At 36.2% G+C, this 15,745-nt stretch overlaps 1 protein-coding gene across 4 annotated transcripts in view; it reads right to left on the bottom strand.

Annotated features, from left to right (window-relative positions):
- The window catches only part of LAMA2 (laminin subunit alpha 2), a 346,441-nt gene that overhangs the window by 241,130 nt on the left and 89,566 nt on the right, over nucleotides 1-15,745 (bottom strand). For all 4 annotated transcript variants that reach the window (XM_058420096.1, XM_058420095.1, XM_040060645.2 and 1 more), the window contains exon 3: nucleotides 11,973-12,085. In XM_058420096.1, coding sequence (XP_058276079.1) covers nucleotides 11,973-12,085 — 113 coding nt within the window. The remainder of the gene's footprint in view (nucleotides 1-11,972; nucleotides 12,086-15,745) is intronic.

Genomic DNA, 15,745 nt, shown 5'->3' on the forward strand with positions numbered 1-15,745 from the left:
CAATTGAGACTTTGAAAATAGAATTACAAAGCACTCTAAGTTTCTTAGCAGGAAACTGCTAAACTACCATTTCAGCCAAATGTTCACAAAGTTTGTTTTCAAGTCTTTTCAATTTGTAGGAGTGGGATTGTTTCTTTATGTGTATTTATAGACATACACTTTCCACAGTGTTTAAGAGCTCCCTAACTGTTACAGCTCTATTTCTGTTAAAGAAAAACATAGTTTTAAGCTATTGAAAGGTAATCACATCATGCTGAAATCATTCTATAAAACATTCTTTTTTCAATCACACAACTCAGCACTGTGACCATGAATAAGCTTCACAGGACAGAGACACATCAAATATCACTACCAACAGAATGCAAGCATATAATCAATACTCATTATAGTCCATTTTACCTGCCTATTCAATTGATTTATCAAGGTTTATTTCTGTGTACGAGTTTGCTGGAATGCAAACCACAAATATATTTGCAATTGCAGAATGACACATATTAGTGACGCAGGTCTGGTTTGGTTTGGTTTTTAACCAAATTACAGCTATATGCTACAGAGGTAGAACTGAAGTCAAGGAAAAGAAGCAGCTATTTCTATTAGAAAAGCAGAACATATATCAAGTTAATATTTTTAAGGTGCAGTGCTGTGAGTCTGCACATGAGGATGCCAGAGGGTTTCATGGCAGTTTTGATTTAATACTTAAAGCTTTTTGTATTGGATAGTCACTGTAAAGAAACTGCAAGATTCAGACTTAGTCCACACAAAATCTCTTGCGAATGCTTCAGCAATCAGTAAAGCTACTGAAAGAATATCCAACAGTAAACAATGAAAGAAACAGTAAAGAACAGATTTGAATTGGTTTTTATTATCCACCAGTATTACTCTAAAATAGAAGATGTGTTAAGTGGTCAAGTACAGCAAGCATTCCGGAACACTTAATGATGGAGACAAAGAAAATGTTTATCTCCAATTATCATTCCTGCCTTCTGTGCAGATGCTGAGAATGTGGTAAGATTCACAACCACTTCAGTAAGGAAAATAAATCACTAAGAGCCAAAGTTTTCAGTGGAATAAGAAGTGGGTGAGGCTGTATTTGTTTCAATCTGAACAACATCTGTAACTGTACCTTCTTGGAGGATTATCTCAATATTTTTCTTCAACAGCACTAAATAAACACTCCAGAGAATGAATAAAACTGTGTTTCATTGTTCCAACAGGAATCATACAACCACTTATCCCCTTTCAGAAATCCCCTTTCATCTCCCAAACTCATTTACAGCTATATTCCACTGTGACCACAAACAATTATAGTTTTAACTATCCTGAATCAGTGTCACTAATACTCTTTACAATAAACAGAGACAAGCAAAACAAATCTCTCCAAACTGTTCACCCCCCCCCCAGTTAAGCTCTTTGAAATGTAAGGAATACAGAATAGAGATTTCATTGCACAGTATTTTTAAATACTTTTTTTTTTTTTTTTCCATTTTACATAATCAATTTACCTCAAGTTCTCAGAATAAGAGTGTTACTCATATGTTGAATGGATAACAGCTGAGGTTAAACACATTGCTAGGGCTTCTACCACGGAAGATCTGTGGTTTAGAACATACCTCACAATAAATTCATAACCACAGGTGTGTGTATATATAGTCTCCTTTTTGGAAGACCTAAAATTTGCAAAACTTCACGAAAGATTCATTGTTACATACAGACAAAAATACATTTAGCTCTGCAAACATCTTGGATGCATTGGCTCTGTGGGGACAAGAGGTGTAATCAACAGGAAGTCTTTTTCTGTTTGCTTACTTTGAAATACTAGGCTGTGTGGGAGACTGAAACTTTCTACAGTGACTTTTCAGATTGAAGCCCTCTTCCAATAACATTTCCTTCATATTTTGCTGAGGATGTGTTTGAAGTCTTATTTCTTGCCTTCAGATAGTGCACTGCTTGACTGCAATTTAATATATACCTTTGACTTTCATTATTTTTAGTATGTTCTGTAAATGAAACTGCAAAAAATATCAAACAAAAAGACAGTAGAGAGTAAAGAGCATATTTCACATCACAGTGGAATGGATGTAATTTCTCTTAATCTAAATCTGACAAGAAAAAAAACTTCTTGATCTAAGTAAAAGAATACACATGAAGAGCTGGTTTTAACTACTATTCAGTTACAGTTTTCAACCTGATTCACACTGCTACTGTACCAGCCTCTAAGAGTTCCTTCTGTAACAGCACTGAGCTATCTGCAACCCACTAACAAAATTACATCCTGGACAGAGAAATAGAGCTGGAACTACCAGTATTTTTAAGTACTGCAGACAAAAGAAGATGCATCAAAAGCATCATGCATCAAAAACATGGCCTGGCTGATACTAGTCCTGATCTTTCAAAGGCTAGGCTGAAGACAGTACAGGATGTTAAGCTGTGCTTCTCAGAAATAGCTTCCTTTTGGGGGACAGCTAGAGCTTTAGCATGACACGAGAAGATGGTTGCCCCAGCTCAGTCAGCTACGCCAGGCACTACCATCTCACCACAGTGCTATGAAGCAGAGAGCAATCATGGTGCATGCCATCTTTTACTGTGCTTTCTCAGCAAGCTAGCAATGACAACAAACAGACTAAAATGAATGGCAGCTTTATGGTTATTCTGAAAGCAAATCAATATAATTGAAGCAATTACAGCTGGAAAACTGTCCTTCTCCAGGTAAAAGAGTAACTCTTATTGTGGAGTCATTTAGCAAATACAAAACCAGCAAGTACTTAGCGGCATGAGAAAACTAATAAAGGCTAATGTATCATTGAGTTTTTGTTTCCATAATCAAAAAAAGTGGCATGGTTCAGTACTCTGAAGCCAACCTTCATCCTAACACTGAGCCTCTACTCCCATGGGGTAATTGATGGAGCACGTCTGGTCCACTTTTCAGATAACATCAATAAACTGACACATGTCAATTGACAGAGTGACTGCATGATCTTAGGGCACATCTGGATTTGTACAAGTCCAATAGAATGCAACTTAAAGACCCAAGTTTGCTTATACAAATGGGAAAACGGAGCAATACCAAGCTGCTTGGTAGCATGCAAAAGATCATTAACACAGTTGCTAAAGCACAGCTGGTGCTTTTTCTACTTGTTCTGCTCATGTGACCATAGCAGTATAATTATGGGAGTGGGAGGGAAATAGTCTAAATAGTCCTTTAAACCTTCCCCAAATTACAGGCAACATAATCCTCAAGATGAGAAACAAAATGAGTCTTGGGTCTCATTTTCACTGGTAATTGTCTCAGCACTGAGAACTATAAAGCACACATTGTAGGAACACTTCCATAAGTTATAGCACTGTACCTTCTCATGAATGCCTCATAAGACATAGAAAAGTGCATCCTACTACACAGGATAATTTGCTACACTAATATTATTCAGATAGAGCTGAAGTGAATCATTAATCTACATAGGGTTAACTACTGAAGCAGGAAATCTCTTTGTGTCCGACTCCCACTTGCGTTTCTATTTAAAAAATAAATCCTTCAGTTAGAAAGCATTCATGTAAATCAGAATATCAGTAGAGAAAAGAAATGGTATCACACAATTCTACAGAAGTATTTCCATTTCATTTTCTCAACAGAAAATTTATTAGCTCTAATGGAGGCTTCTATCAACAATCTGGTGTAAACCCTGTATCTACTTGTTTACAGTAATTATTATGCTGCTGATTATTATTGCAGTTCAGTGTCCAAGTAAACACAGTATTCTTTCATGGAGAAGGGCACAGAGCTTAGGCAAGGACTTGTTTCCTTACAGGCTGGTATAAATACTGCCACACCATATGATCTTTACCATGACACAGATTTATTTAAGTAGTTATTTAAAAGTGCTGATAGGGGTAGTAAAGACACACAGACACTCCTTGTGCCAGTGTGAAATCCATCCAGATGAGTCAAGGCTGCCTCAGAACACACAGAGGCTAAAGGGGGTTAGTAGCTACAGGTGGGTCCCTCTCATTAAGAGAAGCAGGGGAAAGTCCATGCAGGATTCATTATGGGATGTGTTGAGGGGATTGGATAAATGGATGAGAGTTACAATGGAACCAGTTAGGGGAAGGAACAGAGGTAGAGAAAGGGAGGGATGCAGGTGGATCAAGAAGGAATAAGTGTAAGACAGAGGGAAAAGAAGATGAAAGGGACCAGTTGACTACAACTAGCTCACTGATCAACATGTGCAACCCTGACTTCAATCACTGAAATCTAGCCTATTTTCTCACTAAATCCTGTTTCTAAATATCTTTAGGTGTGCCCTTTCTTTTTAGTGGGTACATGTGAATAAGAGTTAACTTCAAGCTCAGCAAGTAGAAGAGATCTAAATACCAGCAGCTGGAGTTGGGCTCTAAAATTCTTAGATCTTCAGAACATTATCTAAGGCATATAGATATGCTTCAGAATACGGAAGCATTGCATGCCTTGGATGCATGCAATTATGTATATGCCCCTGGCAGACATTAATCCTGATCAGCTGCAGAGGAAGAAGAGGGTGAAGCAGGTTGTGCTCTGTTTGTTTCCATGTTGATGCTGACAGGGCACTGTGGCCTATTTATGTTGCTCAGTGCAGCCATGTGTGTGTTTCACTCTCTCAGGAGTATGAGCTCTGCCTTGCTATAGTTTGAATAGGAAGACAGACATACGAGCCTGAACTTCTAATACCACAGGTGGCCAAGAATCAGAAACCCCAGATATAAACAGATTCTCAATGCAAAAGTGCTTCTCGATCATTAACTTCTATCTTGATACTCACATATGAAAACAATTGTTATATATGCAGCACATCATGCATCTTAAATACCACATTTGCACTGTCATTTTGGATTAGCCTCTTCTAAAGTTTTAGGACATGAAAATGACCAAATCCAACTACTCATGAATTGAAGCAGAGATTGTGTGAGTTTTGAGGAACAGTTCCTTGTATTCTCAGAGGCCAATTTATGACGTCAGTAATATTTCAATTCCCAGATACTGTTATGGATCATTGTTTGGGTCTATTATGTATGAAAGAGAGTAGACAGTTTTGATGCAAGATTTTTTATACAATTGGCTATCTAAGAACAACTAATCTTCTCATTTTAGTCTCACATCCAACTCAGACAGTGAAAAAGCCTTATTTAGAAATGGAATGGCTTTCCAGATTTCTCAAATGGCATCTAGCATGTATTTTTTCTATCACTCTCCTGAGAGACAGTAGCCATGGTTTCAAATATTCTGCTCACAGTTAGAAATTCTGTAATTGAAAATGTTGGCATGGGTGTAAAAAAAAGTATGCTTAGCAGGATTCCACTAATATCATCTTAGAGAGCTGAACATCTCTTGCCATGCTGCAGTTTGCCTTTAATGACAATGTTGTTACTGTTCCTCTGAGCCACTCTGAGCAGCAGAAATGCTGCTACCAGATGGGGAATTTGGGCTGAAAGGAACACACATTTGATTCCAATATAGATTTTTTTTTTTTCCCCAGTGTTGCAAGCAATTTTAGCAGGGCATCACCTGTCCAGAAAAACTGTAACTACAAAAAGCTGCAGCTAAAAATGCCATGCAAATTAAGATGTTGACAGCACTTCATGGGAAAAAAACTGGGAAACAGGTTTTATCATAGCCAACCTTGAAAAGCTCTAAGGTGGGTGTCTCCAAACCAAGCCATTTCAATTACAAATTCATCTTTTCTAGTTAGGCAAAAATTCACTTTTGTACAATGCTCAGTCCCATTCAGTTAATGCCTGTAGAACATGAGTTTTAAAAAAAACTATAAAAATACCTGAACTTAGAATAAGTTCAGCTTTCTTCTATGCAACTGTTGGAGAGGCACAAATTCTTTTGAGAGCACTTTCTTCTCCATGATAAAAAATACATTGTACTAATATTTTTCAACTTTTCTTCATGCTATTAAGCACAAGATGTATTTAAAAAAAAAAAAAAAAAAAAAAAAAAAAAAAAAAAAAAAAAAAGGCAAAGTCCATTAATAGAGTGCACTTTATACAATGCCAAACTGTAAAGTACTCAAGTTGTCCAGCTGTTGAGGATCTGAGACACATTAAGCCAAATGGAAGGAGTCAGAACCTGTAAAGTTTTTGTCAATGTCAACTATGTAATTTTCTCTGTTGGTTTTCTCCATCACCAACAGTTCAGCTGCTTGTGAAGGTCCCAAAAAGAATATCTGCTTTCTCTTGACTGTTTTTGCTGCTCATCATCGGCTTGGTGTACACCAGAATCAAGGACTGAAGTTAATAACTTCTTTTCACAATACTTTCAAATAACAGCAGAAAGCAATTTCTCTTTATTTTCTAAAGTTTGTCACTTCTTGCCATGGAGTAAGACTATTTTGAGAAAAGGGAAAATGATGAAAGTGCCAATACCCCAACCCTTCTTAAAACCTGGACAAGAGGGGAGGTTCTTAGCATTTCAGAATGCATTTGAAACTCCCTCCACGTACTATTGAACAACTCGTGAAAAACTTTCTCTTTTATTAATGCTGTGGAAAATTCAGCTTGGGCATCTTCCTAGAAGCTTCATGTAGCAGCCTCTTTAGGAATTATGGCCAGCATAGGGGTGCAGTCTCAACCCTTAACTGAGGAATAAAGATAATTTTATTTTCCTTAGGTTTTGTCTGAATGATTTCAATGGGGAAAACTTTATTCTGAGACAAGAAGGGAGCCCTGGGTAACATTTGTTACTTATTAGTGTGCACATATTCTCTCCTTCCTGCAAACAGCAATCAAGGTGGAAAGATATTAATCCAAAGTGAATTTGCTAATAGTATATAAAACAGGTAGTTCTTAAAAATGTTTACTGTAATGTCAAAATATTTACTACTGTTCTGTTTGCTTTCATAATAACAAATAATTTTTTCTAGGTATGTTTGCTGTAAATCCTTACTGACATATGCAATTTCTCTTTTGGGTTTTCTTTTTGAGTTTTTTCAAATGATTTCATTATAAACTGACTTCAAGTCCAATAGTTTTGCTTTAAAAAGATTTAAAAATTAAATACTAATTAATAATGTAAAAGAATTAAAAAGTAATATAGTTTAAAAGAATGTCAGAAAGATAAATTACACTTTTTTCACCCTATAGATATCTAGGTAATTCATCACCAGCAAATTGCAAACCTAAAGAACTTAAGAGAATTGCTAAAATGTTAAGATTCAAGCCTAGGGAGGTAATGAAAAAAGAAATAAAAAAATGAGCATTGCAACTAATACACCTGTCTAAAAGTTGGCTGTGGACTTTATTAAAACAAAAAACCTCATTATTTTTTCTTGTTTTAATTGATTCAAGAGTAATTTTCATGGTTTTAATTGCATCTCTTTTGGGCTGTCACTTCAACAGTTTCTTTACCACTTAGGTATAACTGAGCCAGAAAACTGGACTTAGTTTTGAGATAATTTGTTTCCTGAATTCTCAACTGTTTACATAACTTCAAAACAGAATGATTCATGAGCAAGAAATAGTAAAAACAAATATTGAGGATGACAGCTCTCTTGCAGACTTGAACTGCAGCTCACAGATCAATACCATACGCTTTGAGGTTTTACAATGTTGAAGCCAACGCAGAGTGTTGGCTGCCCCCTCCCCCAAGCTGGCAATAAAACCTCACACAGACAAGCCAAATAGAAAATTGATCTGGCAGAAATCACACCCCCCAAAAAAACAAAACAAGACGGTTTTCAGGACCAAGGTACATCTGGTTTCCTGCATGGCAGCACAAAAGCTAGTGCCAGAACAAGAAGTGCAGAAACATATCCCTTTCACCAGTGAGGGGTGGAGTGGCAATCACGAAATTGCAGCGTGATAGTCCCAACAGACTTTGGGTTTTTCATTTTTTTCTCTTTAGAAAAACATTTTTGAAGATGAACAAAACTGACTGTCATCTGTTGGAGAAAAGTCTAAGTTTAGTCTAAACTTCATTTCTGTTAAACTGCTTTCTGGTTTGGGAATGAAGAGAAGCTTTAAGCCTTACCTTCACAAAAGCAGTTTCAAAAGCATTTTAAGCCCATGGTTATTGGAAAAAGAGAGAAGGAAAATATTAATTGAGACCTTAAACAAAATGTTTACACATATATAGAAATATAACTCATAAAGACCAAATGGCATCTCATTTTACTAAACTGGTTTTTATATCCCAAGACTAAACAGAAAAGTTACCTTCCTCTTCATTCCTTTAGCTGTTCTGATATTTGATATCAGAAGAACTTTAACAGAAAGCTAGTTTGTTGTTTTTTTTTTTTTTTTTCCCCAATGGAAAATGTATTTGATATTTCAGAGAAGAGAAAATATAACATTAAACCAAATATCACCCAATGTTTTGCATATCCCTATATGACTATGCAGCTAGTGTGTAAACGATATTTTAATATGGTTTTGTTGCTCAACATATTTTGATTCCTTTGTCACTGTCTGGTCAACTGTTGAAAGTTAAAATAAAAAACCCACAGTTTTGTATTAAAAGAAGCAATGTTTTCAAATGTCATCCAATTTACCTCTTATTTCACTATGGCTCTAAGATTATCTTCAGTCAATCCCTAAAGGATTAGCTGAACTGGGCCTTATTGTGGGGTTCAACTGTATAAACACCCAAACAATGGGTTTCACTAGTAATTTGAAACCACATAACAGGGAGATTTTTCCAGACTCCAATAAACATGCAACAACTTTGAAATGGCCAAGACTCAGAGGTCTGGTTATTTCTTCTTCTTCTTAAAAAAAAAAAAAAAAAACCAAAAAAGAAAAACCCACCAAAAAAAATTAGGCAGGGGTGCAGATGTAGTTATTTCATGGGTCTCTGCCAGCAGTTTGCTACACGACATCATTCCTGTTACAGGTTTTCTGAGACTGCTTTTGGAAGGTATGATGACTGCAGTGATTTCTATATAGAGCCAGAACACGATTTTTTAGACTCCTTCCTCCCTCCCTACAGAAGAAGGCTAGGGGACAGGATGAAAAGGTAAGGTGAAAGAAGAGCTTGACGCTATCAGAGCTTAGGAAGCTTAAAACTGATGAAGTGCAAGTGTTTCAGAGAGAAACAAAGCTACAAAACTTTGTCAGTTATTCTTGCTCTTGCAGCTTACAAGGCCCTGTAGAAAGTCCGTTAGTTTCTTTTCCTTCAGATATGTATGCCTGGAAAGTATCACCTGGACACTGAACTGATCATCCACAGTCTCAAACAACTAAGACATAATTATTAAATTCAGAACTTTCTGCCAGAATATTAACTCTGGGTCCACCTGTGTTCCACATATCTACAATTCACATAAAATATTCCAGCATAATTTAAAAAAAATATGAAGTGCAAAGAAAAAAGCCTAAATCCATATAAATATGCTCCTGGCACAAGTATCTGAGCAGTATCAAGGATATTGCTAATGTCCTTGTTCCCTACGGTAGTTGAGAATTCGTAAATAAAAGTGTCCTGATGTGTGTAGAAATCAGAAACAGATGGGCTGACCACCTCAAAATGCCAACAGGTTTTCCTGTGAATTTGCCAATTCTCTTTAAAGATACTGTAATAATCTTCCACATTACTATGAAATTAAGACCAATTGAGGATTTGGGAATAGTACAACTACAGGGAACATGATCTCCTTGGACATCTAAGCATTTCTGGTTTGCCAACTCCCTGCTCTGAAGTCCTTCAAGAGAAGGCCTGTTTTCAGTCCTGCTAAATGTTGCACTCATGGAGCCTGAAGTACCTCTGTTGCACTTGAACCACCCAGCACTCTTAAGGCATAGCAGCCAGCAGGACTAAGAGCTGCAGAACAGTGGACAGCTTCTCTTGGTACCTAGCCCATCTGCAAACCACTCCCTTCCAAATTATGATCTACCAAGGTAGCTCAACCTGTCACTCTAACCTCCATTTAAATTCATGTGAGAAACTCCCAAATAAATCTATATTTTTGACCTCCTTTGTACCCGCTGGATGAAAAGCACTGTAAAAAATAATCTCACACTTACAGGTATGAATGGCATTCTGTAATTTTCTTGTGATATAGATGAGACTTGTTAAAATGGCTAAAAAGTGGGAAAACATGAAGGGTTAAGAGCAAATTATCAAAAATGCTCAAAACCAAATAGTTCAAGTTTTCAACTCATATTTTAATAATACATGGAGTAAAAATTTCAAGCATACTTCAATGAATTAGAAACCTAGCCTTCATTATAGATAAAAGCCCTTTGTAAGTATTAATGCAAAACTCAAATATTGAGAGAAAACAAGAAAAAATACTTCATTATTCTAAACAGGACTGATAATATTTGGGCTTGTTCTAACATTAAGGATATGTTACTTCTTCTAGTTTATTAGCTATTGCTAAATAATATACATCGTTTTTATATACCTTTCCTGCACAACAAAGAAAAAAAAAAAAAAAAAAAAAAAGGCGCTGCCCCAAAAGGCCAAGCATTATGTAAATGAGGAAATTGTAATTATTTTCCTGATTTTTTCATGAAATTGGGATTGCTAAAAGCATTCCATGTACTATCATAATTACCAGTAATAAGAGAAGAACTAATGCATTCCTGCAATTTTCAGTCCATTACTTGTATATTTGTCATTTGTTATTTCTGGCTCACAAAAGGAAGTTAAGCATTTTTATACTTAAAGCAAGAATTCATCGACACAAACATAGCAATTACTGAATCTCTTAAAAGCCAAAGGTAAGGAAGGAATTTCTTTTAAGTGAGGTCGCAGAGATATCTGGTGAATTTCACCATTCATAGTGACTATTACACAAAGGAAAACTGAAAGAGAAATTTCATATTCTGCCAGTTACTTTAATAGTCCATAATGCTCTGACTGTGAAATTCCTGGATAAGCAAAAAAACTCCTAATACTTCTCAAGAACGAATGACACTTATTCCTTACTGATCAGTCCAAAAGCCATGCAAATCACAGCAGACCTTTTACTACATTTTGGGGAAGAATACTTGTTCCTGTACAGTGGTGAGTAAAATCTCGTGCATTCCTAACTACACGGGTTACTCAGGTCATAGAGGGTGTGCAAGACGGCATTAGTGACACAGGGTCTTATCCCACCAGAAAACTCAACACTGCTTTTCTTCCAGCAATTAAATGAATGGGCTCAAGAGAGGGTATCAGCTTTAGCACTGCAGAAGGACTGCCAAGTTTTCTTTGAGCGGTTAGCAATAGGACAAGGGAAAGAAACAGCATCAGACTTCATCCTTGTCTCATTTTAAAAAAAATAGTAACAAAAAAGCCCCAAACCCACACCATACACTGCAGCATGCTCAGACCACTGAGCATGTGTCATCTGGCACATGAAGAAGCCTTCAAAATATATTAGAACAACCAATACTTTTTCTCCAGTATCCTCACTGACCCTTTAGTTGCTAGCTTTTAATACATAAGAAAACTTAAAACTTTAAAAAATTCATAAATTTGCTAATTTCTGATGATAACGGAGATAATGAAATAGCAGGGGGAAAAACAGGAGTTGTAAAGCCCTAGTTTAGATGACCTGACCTAAACAACCACACAACTAAAATTTCTTTAATGCACAGGATCCTACTCTCAAACTTCCATAAAAGTTTTAGCTCTCCTGTTTGAAAAAGAAATGCGCATTAAATACTTTTGCACATATAAGGCCAAAAACGCAGATGTATGATTGTTTCTGCCATTAGCAATGAGGGCTCCAAAGCCAGAATGCTAATTACACTTTCAGCATTCAAAGGCTCTTCCAGGTATAAAAATCCCTACTCTCCAAATACTTTAGTTTCACAGATAGAAGGTACTTACAAACTGTATGACTTCTTAAAAATATATATGTGACAACGAATAGGTCAGTCATATCCATATAAACAAGAGAAAATTATAGGAGAAACCGGTCATGTCTTCCTATAGGAAAGCAACACAGAGCAAAATGAAAATGATCTATCATGCAAGAAATCAAACCCAGAAACAGATGGAAGTTTACCTGTTGGAGGTCCAGTGTAATGGTCACATAATGATATTCAATTCCATTCTGGATACTAGGGCTTTGCCACCAAGTGTTCTTGCCATCAATTGCATTTGTTATCGGGTGTCGTTCTGTTAGAACAGCAGAAACATATAAATTAATTTCAAAACTATTAGAAGATTTAATTATTTTTTGATCTGAAATCCAGATTTTGAGACAGTTGCAGAACTAATAAGGCAGAACTTCAAAAAAGAAAAAAAGGAATAAGTTAATTTTTCTCACACTCTTGGACCACCAGTCATGCTTATTATTAATGGAATGTAGGAGAAGGGAATACAGGTGACCTTGCATCTGATAAGTAACAGCTGTGTTAATTACCCAATACAGCCTTGCCCCTGATGAGTCACAGCTATATCCAATAAAAGTAAGCATGATAAAAGGTAGTGGGCTAGCTAGTGAGGGGGAATGATGAAGAAGAAGGATCCTGGGGAGAGAATTAGAGAGAATTACTGCTGTGAGGTCAGTCTGGGTCTGCAGTTGGAGCCTGTTGCTGGAGCTTGTAGACATAGTCTAGCTAGGTAGAAGCCTGCAGTCAGAGTCTGCAAGCCAATACATGCAGTCATTGTTTAGCAGGAAATAACCAGTAGTCAGAGGCTGCAAGGGAAACCTACAGTAGGAGCTTGCTGCAGCCAGAGCCAGTGAACAGCCAGAGTCAGCATGGCTGGGCTGTAAGGAGGAATAAACCAGGATCCTTTTCATGCTGTGATAAGCAAGAAGTCTGTGTCTCAGCTTATTTCTACTGTCTAACAAGAGGGCTGCTGCAACACTGGAATACTGACCTAATCTTAGTTGTTTAATTTTGGTTATGATAACAAGAAGGTCTGATTCATTCAGAACATCAAATTGCAGAAGGCTCTCCTGATGCTATAGAAAATGTAGGAATGTAGGTTTTTAAATCAAGTAAACACTTCCTGCACTCTTTCCAAAGTTTTAAGCACTGCAAAGTCCTTGAATGTTTCAACAGAAACAACGAACCAGGAACCTGAGATATGGTGTGCAAGAAAAGCAGAGGTTAAAGTAATACAAGTACTGGCATTTCTAGGCACACATGGAAACCCTTCAGGAAATAATTCAGAAATCATTACAGAATATATTCCTGAACTGGAAAGTTTTCTGACTTGCATACATACATATAAAGGCTTGTTTGGTTATAATCCATATCAAAGTCCAAGATACATTATCTTTCATGTCTATATTTACTCTGCCACAGTGTCCCAAATGAATCCTAAATAAGAAGGATACAAATCTATTTACAGAATTGAATTTTTCCTGAATTTCGAGATCTACATTATCAAAGTTTGCTTACTTAGAATCTTAATGTTATTTAGACTGACAAAAATCACTCTCAATATTTCCAGGTTATTTTTTGTGTTTTTCTCCTGCCCAAAATGGAGAATAACAAAATCACAATTTTAAAAGGTAGAAGGATCTGTATTTTGAAGGCCCTAATTTTCCAGAGCAAGCCTGTGCATTATGAGGAAAATAACCCAAAGGAAATTCAAATGTGATAAGTTTCTTCAAGGCAAGTTCTGTTTACAAGAATATGAATTAGGAGAAAACCCTCCCTCTCTTTTTAAGGATGATTTTCTAAAATATCAGGTTTCCTTGGTATAAAACTGGAATATGATTCATGACTAGCTGGACCTAGAATTGCAAATAATTAATTTACAAATGGATTAATTTACTTATTATTTTAATTATTACTTAACCAGACAGATTGATAGTCTTTGTATCTCTGGTTTTTTGCTATATCAACCACTTGCGGAGGACAGGAGTCCTAGCTCATTAAGGGAAGCCAGAACACCTGGACATATTTAAAGATACAATTGAAGTGCCTTGTGGGAGTGAGTGAAGGCATAAACCCTCAATGTTGAAAATGCTAAAATATTTAATTTAAATATTATTCAATGGTATTAGGCAGCAGTAACATTTGCAAGTTGGAATTCTGGTACTACAACTGATAAAGCTTTGTCTTTATATTGAAGAGAAAAGCAAAGCACATGCTACGCTTTACATGCTGTCAGTTTGCACAGCTCTGTTTTCTCAAGTCTTGGTTTTATATGAGTGGCAGCAAATATCAACTGTAAATCAAATTCAGGGCTTTTCAGTGATTGTGACAGAAGTTATCTAATTGGAAATTTTGATCTAAGTCTCCTCAGATGAAATTGACATAAAGGTAAATCATCAGAAGGAGGACTGGGAGATGAATCAACAATTAACTGTAATCATCATTATGAAAGTTTAATCATAATTAATTTGAAATTGATTAATTTCTGGCATGTTTAGCTGATTTAAAAGGTAAGGGGTGAAAAATACAACATTTGTAAAAAGGACTGGATTGCAAATGCAGTTCAAGGACCAATCTCCCTGATGGACAGCAGGAGGGAGAACTTAGAGAGTGAGCCCATCAAACTGCACACTTTAATTTGGACTCACTTGTGATTAACCAGGGAATTTGTGTTCATTTCCTACTGCAGTAATTAAGGGGAAGCACTCCAGACTCACACATTCCAGGGGGATCATTTGAAGTCTAGTTATGTTACACAGTTCTCCTATTAACAAGCCATCTTTGTTTAAACAAGGCACTTCCATTTACCAAATGAACACTTAAAGACCTTAAAATGAGACATGATTTCACAAAAGACCAGATACTATGAAGCTGGACTGATTCAAGTTTTGAAGAGAGTAGGAATAAGGGGAAAAACAGATATAAATCATTCAGATGGGTTTTTTATGTACACACACATATATGTCTGTGTATATACACATATTTTAGTGCACACCATCTGACATCATAGACAAGACAAAGCAATATCTCTGGTTTAGGTTTGCCTTTTGAAATAAGCAAGCTTCATATAGGAAAAAAAAAAAAAAACTGGGTAATGTGCATGTGTCTCTAAATTCCCATCTGTAAAATAAGAAAGTAGTTTGCACAGTCTCTCTGCCAGTCGGAATGCTTCCAAAACCTGAATTCTTCTCTGAGTGAAACACACTGCTATAATGTAATTGGATGTTTCTATTGCTAAAGAATCATATGACCTTTCCTCAGAACTGCATTTTCTGCAGTTAAAGAAAACAGTGAAACTTGGAAAACAACCTGGAAAAAAATAGGTTGTAACTGTCTTCAGAAAACTAAGTAGCATACACTAGGATAATTATAAATAGCTTTCCAATTATAAGATGAGGAGCAATTTAGCAGGAAAAGAAAACACCTGAAGTTTGCAATGGACAACTAACTGTCCTCTCAGTGGTGTTTCACCATTAACAATGGGAAATATCAAAGTAAAACATGTGAACAGGAATACATGATTATTCTGAAGCAAAGCTGGACCTCTGTGTAGTGCTAGTAAGATCTCAGGTGAATTTTAATAAATATGAAAGCTTCTAGAGAGAATTCAGAGAACTGCAATTCAAGCAGTTAGAGTTCTAGAAGATAAAACCTATAAGGAGAATTAAAGAAAAGATAGCTTAGTGTAGAAACTAGATAGAGCATTAGCATCACCCCTCAATTGATTAAGTAAAATACTTTTTTTAAGAAAAAGTGAATAATAATCCATTCCTTGTATAGACTGAACTTTGGAAACAGGTAACATGAATTTCTGCAAGGAGATGCTGTTAGAAAAAGACTTAGTTTTGAGTGATGTAATGAGTGATCCACGCTAGAAAGTGTGGCAATGGGAGGAAGTTTCTAAGGAGAATCCAAACAAGCTTTTTTTCTGGAAAGCTCCAGC

Source organism: Hirundo rustica, chromosome 3 (assembly GCF_015227805.2).
Source record: "Hirundo rustica isolate bHirRus1 chromosome 3, bHirRus1.pri.v3, whole genome shotgun sequence".
Classification (NCBI taxonomy): domain Eukaryota; kingdom Metazoa; phylum Chordata; class Aves; order Passeriformes; family Hirundinidae; genus Hirundo; species Hirundo rustica.